The sequence below is a fragment of the Rhamphochromis sp. 'chilingali' genome (genome assembly GCF_963969265.1).
Source record: "Rhamphochromis sp. 'chilingali' genome assembly, chromosome: 18".
In the NCBI taxonomy this organism is placed as follows: Eukaryota; Metazoa; Chordata; class Actinopteri; order Cichliformes; family Cichlidae; genus Rhamphochromis; species Rhamphochromis sp. 'chilingali'.
The window spans coordinates 25586982-25593483 of record NC_137945.1 but is presented as its reverse complement, the minus strand read 5'-3'; the positions used below and the strand labels follow the sequence as shown (position 1 = coordinate 25593483).

General features: G+C 39.9%; 1 protein-coding gene across 6 annotated transcripts; it reads right to left on the bottom strand.

Moving 5' to 3' along the window:
• Positions 1–615: 615 nt before the first annotated feature.
• LOC308386155 (uncharacterized protein) lies at positions 616–5932 on the bottom strand. 6 transcript variants are annotated; one of them, XR_013969737.1, is made up of 5 exons: positions 5831–5932; positions 5729–5753; positions 5496–5602; positions 3336–3646; positions 616–2354 (listed from the first exon to the last, which is right to left on the bottom strand). XR_013969737.1 is itself a non-coding variant. In XM_080865472.1 (5 exons), the coding sequence occupies exons 4-5, from the start codon at positions 3457–3459 to the stop codon at positions 1538–1540; spliced, it is 954 nt and encodes a 317-aa protein (XP_080721598.1). In that variant the 5' UTR covers positions 3460–3646; positions 5496–5602; positions 5729–5753; positions 5831–5932; the 3' UTR covers positions 616–1537. The 6 variants fall into 6 exon arrangements, 5 of the variants coding, with proteins under 5 accessions (XP_080721598.1, XP_080721599.1, XP_080721597.1 ...); XM_080865472.1 differs by having other exon boundaries at positions 3323–3646; XM_080865473.1 differs by having other exon boundaries at positions 3323–3537.
• Between the last annotated feature and the right edge of the window lie 570 nt (positions 5933–6502).

Below are 6502 nucleotides of genomic sequence, written 5' to 3'. Positions count from 1 at the left end.
CAAGGCAAACTGCCAACTCTTGAGCCACGAACGACCTAACTAGCAGTGATAATAATACGTATGTGATGTAACACAAGCTTATAGGGATCATGTTATATACTTTTCCATAGCATTACATTTGAATTCAACAGTTCAATCTTTCAAATAACGGACAGATATTTGTGAAATCATGATACATTTGTGAATGTATTTTAACAATCTAAATATGCATATGTACAGACAGATACATTTAATAATCATGACAATTATGTTGTATTACATTACAGTGATTTAACGTTAATTTACATTCAAAATGTGAAGTCAAAGTCTATTTACGTAACTTTAATGATATTCTAGAAGAACAGAACATTACTGTAAAATGCACAGTAAAATACCTTCATATTAGGGTTTTTTCCTACGGTCGCAGCCATACCCGCGACCTTGTTGTTAGTTCACATTCATTGGCTGATGCTTAGCAGCATGTTATTTATATTAATTGCAACTCCTACATCTACATTTCTTTTTCAAAATATATAATTAGCACAGAGTGTCCGTGCAATGTTTTACATTGTGGTATGCAGAGAAATCTTAACAAAGAAGCTCACAAAGAGATTGAACTTGTTATTTAACCCCAAACTGGTAGGGAGAGCTCTTTATTAAAACACTTGCCAGTGCTTCAATGTGCCTCAATGTTCAAAAACAGCACAACAGAAGTCACTCATGGTACAGCACTCCCTCTACAAAACAACAACTGTCAGTGACTCAGCACCACGGCGTAAACACAACATTCAAGATAACAGTTAAAAGTAACGTAACCATAAACAATAAAACAAGAACATCTAAACAGCAGCACATGTCCCAAGGCATGATGGGAGAGAACTAGCTGTTCCCCCAACACACCACAATATGTTTTTTTTAGTTTTTATTCCTATTAATTATATTATCACTTGTTACCTCTGAATTATTGAATCAGACCTAGGTGACATGAAATTTTCAGCAAAATTATAATTCAAATACTCCTTTAATGATTGATTATTCTCATTAATTTTTGAGCATTTTATATATTTTTCCATGGTATTACATTTGACTTTAACAGACCATTCTCTCACATAACAGACAAATATTTGTGAAATTATGATACATTTCTAGATGTATTTTTACAATCTAAATATGCATATGTACAAAAAAATATATTTAAAAAACAAGTAAATTGTGTTTTATTACATCTACAGTGATGTTATGTTATTTTACATTTGACGTGTCAGATCACAGTCTACTTATGTAAATGTAATGATATTCTAGAAAAACAGTACACATCTGTAAAATACACAGTAAAATAATTTGACATTACTATTTTTTGGAACAGTGTAGAATTTAAATGCTGTTTGGGGAAAAAATCATTTAAAAGTGTGAAGGAAGTTTGTCTTCAGGGATGATGGTTTGTTTTAACTCTTCTAACCTTTACTGCTACTGCTCCCCCCTGGAGCCTCCACCCCTGTTTTTACTGCTGCTCCTCCCCCTGCTTCCCCATGTACTTCCTCCTCTGCTCCTTCTCTTGTTACTTGTTACTCTCTTGTTTGCTTCTCTTCCTGCTGCTCCTGCCTCCACCTTTGGGTTTTCCAGGTTTTTTACTGTTTCTGCTGCTGCTGCTCTCACTCCGACTCCTGTACATGTTCCGCTTGCTGCTGCTGCCTCCACCCATGTTTTTCCTGTTGGGCCTGCTCCCACTGTTGCTCCTGTTTCCCCATCTTCTTTCTCCTCTGCTGCTCTCACTCTGTCTCCTTTCCCATCTATGGTTTCCTGCCTGTTGAGGCCTAACGTTGTTATTAATACAAAACTCCAAGTAGCTGCCATCTGGATAGCAGCTGTGACACCCTGACAGTTCAGTACAACGAAATATGTTTCTGAGGCCCATTGAAGACGCGAGTTCGTTAAGTGAATTTATCAACTCCTCTCTGGATATGGTTCTAACATTCTGAGTTTCAGAATTTGATTTGTCATAAACTTTTGTAAACACAAAGGCTCTGTCTTTGTAACTGTTAATCAGTTCATGGATGTTATTGTTACCCATTATGTCTGTACACGTGCTACATGGGGAGAGATAAGAGTAGAGCAGCAGGAAGTTTCCAGCGCTGTTTTGGCTCAATTGTTCTAGTTTTTGAAGAACTCGAAGTTCTGCGTGTTCAGGTTGTAAAGCCCTGGCTATAACCATGTTGTTGCTTACATAAACTTGACTGTTTTCAAAGTTTTGTTCCCCAATGACTGTCTCCACTTTTTTTTTATAGCTGTTTTCTCTGAGGATTTCACGAAGTGTGTTGGTGTCTTGCTGCAGCGGGATGATTGCAGCTAGACAAAACTGTCCAGCTATCCTGTACCTGACAACAAAGAGAGAAGAACGCAGAAGTTTTAACACAGAAATTCTGTATTTGCCAAATGAGAAACAAACATCTCAGATCATTTCAGACACGCTACCGGTACTCTGATACCTCTGTGTCTGTCACATATATGTGTCCACAACTTTAGTGATTAGGTCTGCTGTCGAGGTCCCCTCATAACAGACAGCCAGCAGATACTAGTTGTGTTGGTCTAGGTTAGTTAGGGTTAGCTATCCAAAAGTTTGATTAAACTTAAACTGAACCAAATTCAATATAAAGCATCTGTACCAGCCTGAGTTTTTGCCACTTAGCGCTGCTGATAAAAACAGAAACTACTGACAGATGTATAACAGCCCGGTCTTAGGGCAAAACAAACAGTCAATGTGTTTGCGTTAATGGGCATGAATTGTGATCTTTGTCTGTGTCAGTAAGCATAAATTTACAGTCATGGTACTAAGAACATACAACACCTGTGAACAGTGTTGGGGAGTAACGGAATACATGTACCGCCGTTACGTATTTAAAATACAAAATATGAGTAACTGTATTCCGTTACAGTTACTGTTTAAAAAGGTGGTATTCAGAATACAGTTACTTTGTTGAAATAAATGGATTACACTGCGGTACTTTCCTGTTTCATATTGTCACGGGTCAGGACTGTTTTGGGTTTTGTTTGACAGCTACGTTCTGTTGTTCCAGGCGGCAGCGTTACTGTTGCCATGGTTACAGGGCGACGCTCTCTCTCTCTCTCTCTGCAACTGTGTGTTTCCTGGGTGAGAGAGCGCCTTTTCGTTGTTGTTGTTGTGCTAAGCTAACAGGCAGAATGCTACAAGCATAGCTCTAAAGAATGTAGCATCATGGGCAGTGTAGTCCGTGTTGCAGGGAAAATGGACTGCCATACACGTTATGTGTCATGGTCTCCGCTCCTCGTCAGCTGACAGCCGTCAGGTGCTTTTGTTTTTGTTTACCTTTCTCTCTCACCTCTGCTCTCTCTTTCTCTCTCGCCCTCTTCCATTCTCTTTCTCCTGCCGGGGCGGAGCTCAGCATGGGCTCCTGCCCCTGGCCTACACACCTGGAGGTGATCAGCACACCTGTCGGTGATCATGAGAGATTGGAACCCTTCTTAAGAGGGCGAGTCTGCTCTACTCGTCGCTGGATCGTTGAGCCTTCAGCGTCAGTCGTCCTGTATTTTATAAAGTCAGTTTGTGAGCATGTCTGAACCAGGAGACTAATGGTTTTTTTTCTGCCTGTGCATAGATTGCTTCTGGACTTGTTCTTCCCGTGCCCGGCGACTGAACGGGAGCAAGAGAGATAGAGGAAAGGAGAGGAGATGTGTTAGGACTGAATGGAAACCTTCCCTTCCTGGACTCCTGCCTCTTTCATTCCTGGACCCTGGAACCCCGACCCCTTTTTCCTTTGGCACCATTATGTGTATATATGAATTTCACTGTAGGAAACACTGTAAATAAATGCACCTTTTGAAGATACTAGTGGTCTGCGCGTGAGTCCGATCTACGAAACCTGACATTATGGGTCTGTGAGCGTGAGGAGGGAGAAAAAGGGGAGTGGAAAGGTACGAGTTGTCATCGAGGAAAAATGGGAGCTGGAAGCATGTAAATATAATAATAACCACTGCAGCCAAGAAGAGTGCCTGACGAGCCCAGTTGTAAGTAAGCTATTAAGACTCGACTGTACACCGTCTTCGTGTTTTCCTCTGAAAACAATAAGTTCCGTTGGAGCAGCCTTTCAACGCCTCTCTCTGTCTCTCGCAAGAAAAGTTGACCCACACAACAAAGTAAAGCTATTTTTCGACTACGAGCCGACAGGGACCCCGCCGTATTAGTCAGAGGTCCCTTTACTACAGTTCGGAGCCGCGGACCTTCAGTAATAGTAATAAATCACAGCAATAGTACATTCACGTTGTTGTAAAAAGCATGATAATATATTAAGTAATCCAAAGTATTCAGAATACGTTACTGTCATTGAGTAACGTAACGGAATACGTTACAGAATACATTTTGGGGCATGTATTCTGTATTCTGTAATGGAATACATTTTAAAAGTAACCTTCCCAACACTGCCTGTGAAAGGTTTTACATATCGGGATGTAAATGAAGTCATCTGGTCCTCAGCAGGTCTTATTCAAATATAGCCTCAGATAATCAATACATGACATTTTACACAGTCACTACCATTGAACAGTAGCTAAGCCAACATGCAGAGACAGTCTGAAAAACTAAATGACAGAAACAACCAGGGGCTGGACTCAGTTTTTCACACACTCTGGTTCTGCATTTTGGCATTTTGTTAAATAATGACTAACATGACACACCAAAATGTATTATGTTGTTGTCCATCTCAGGTTGTATTTACTTAATTTAAAGACCATATTTGTTTTTGTTCGGACATGTGAGACTTTGTGTTTTAACCCAGTTACTTTTTTCTAAAAGTGACCTAATGGTTTTTTTTAATTTATGAAGTATGTTTTGACTCAAACACAGCACTCAGCATGTATGACAGCATATGTGTTCTCAAACATGAAAAAACTGTGAATTAGATCAGAGGTGGTGACTATTTCAAAAACTACTGTGAGACTACAAAGGGCCAGATGTGATATAGACCAATTTTCATCTGTAGTTCTTGCAGGTTTATGGATTATTTATTAAACAGATAGGAGCTAAAGCACACAAGCACAGAAAGTAGAATTGTGGCAATAGTCTGGCATTCAAAAAATAGAGAATTCAAGCTCCAGAATATATCAGCAAGAACACATTAAGATTATAAATGACCAGGACTGAATCAGCAGAGTTTTGAAAAACAAGTTTCTGCCACAGACGGTATTAAGTCTGGGTAAACCTGCTGGTGAATTAAGCTGTGTCTTTTCTCTTGTGGGAGCCATACTTTTATGCAGACTCACTGACAAAGACCAAACTGCTCTGGGTGGAAATCCATCAGTTTCCAGGTTTGTGTGCCTCCATATAAATCTTTCAAAACAATCATGGTGCAGACGTGGAAAATTTTACATTTTACTGTGAGACCGGGCTGAACGAATGCAATAACCAGCACATTAAACCAAAACATGGAAGCTAAGGAGACAGTGGTTTTCCTGCCATGGTTAATGACATAATAAATTTCACTCACTCTTTCCTGATGGCTTTGACAACTTCAGTCAGCCAGTTCACATCCACAGCCAGACTGGTTCCAGCTGCCAGCAGGACATAAAGCATGAAGCAGGGCATCAACTTCATCTGCACCGTTGAAAACAACATGTTTATGATCCACTTTAAATCAGTGAACGCCAATAAACATCTAACCAGAGATGAATTTAAGGCAGCTAAATCCAAATTCAAGTAGTAAATCTCAAACTTTCTCACCTTCACTGCTTTGTTTGTCCTAAAACTGCAACAGAAGAAAGAAACCAATGAAATGTAGGAAAGTGAACTCAGACCAAACTGTGACCCAAGTGCTTCACATACCTGCACAGTTGGAAGGTCTGTGATCTTCACTCAGCTGTAAGGAGTGGTTTGATCTGCAGTAGTTGAGGTTTTTATATGAGCAAAGGGGCATGGCAACCTGAAAATGAGGAAGACAGAAACAAAAAACAGCACAAAGATCTTATCAGGTGTCATCACACATGTTCTCTAAAACGCTCCATGTGTGGACACAGTCAGCAAATATGACGAACTCTGTGAGTGCGCCAGCTTTTTACAAGCTTCCACAGATCATAGATCAGCTCAAATGGTGCCAGCCATTATTTGGAGAAAGCTCATTTCTACTGCTTGTATCAGTGATCTCATTCGTTTGGTCACTACACAGAGCTCGTGACTTAGAGTGATCAGTAAATCAACAGCTTTACCTACAAGGTCTGTGTCACTGCAGACCCTGATCCATCAATCAACCTGAACAAGACCCTGAGATACTTACATAAATTCCTCCTTTCAGGGCAACACCTCATCTGTGACCTGGAATAGTTACAGTAGTTACCAAATGATCAAAGGAGCAGTAATATTAATAGTATTAGTATTAGTAGTAATGGTATTAGTACTAGTAGCAGTAGTATGTTAAATTCCTGTTTTGGGGACTTGCTAAGATGCTGAAGTACAGTGATAATAGCTTCATTAACATCTGGAGCTTGAACAGATGAGTGA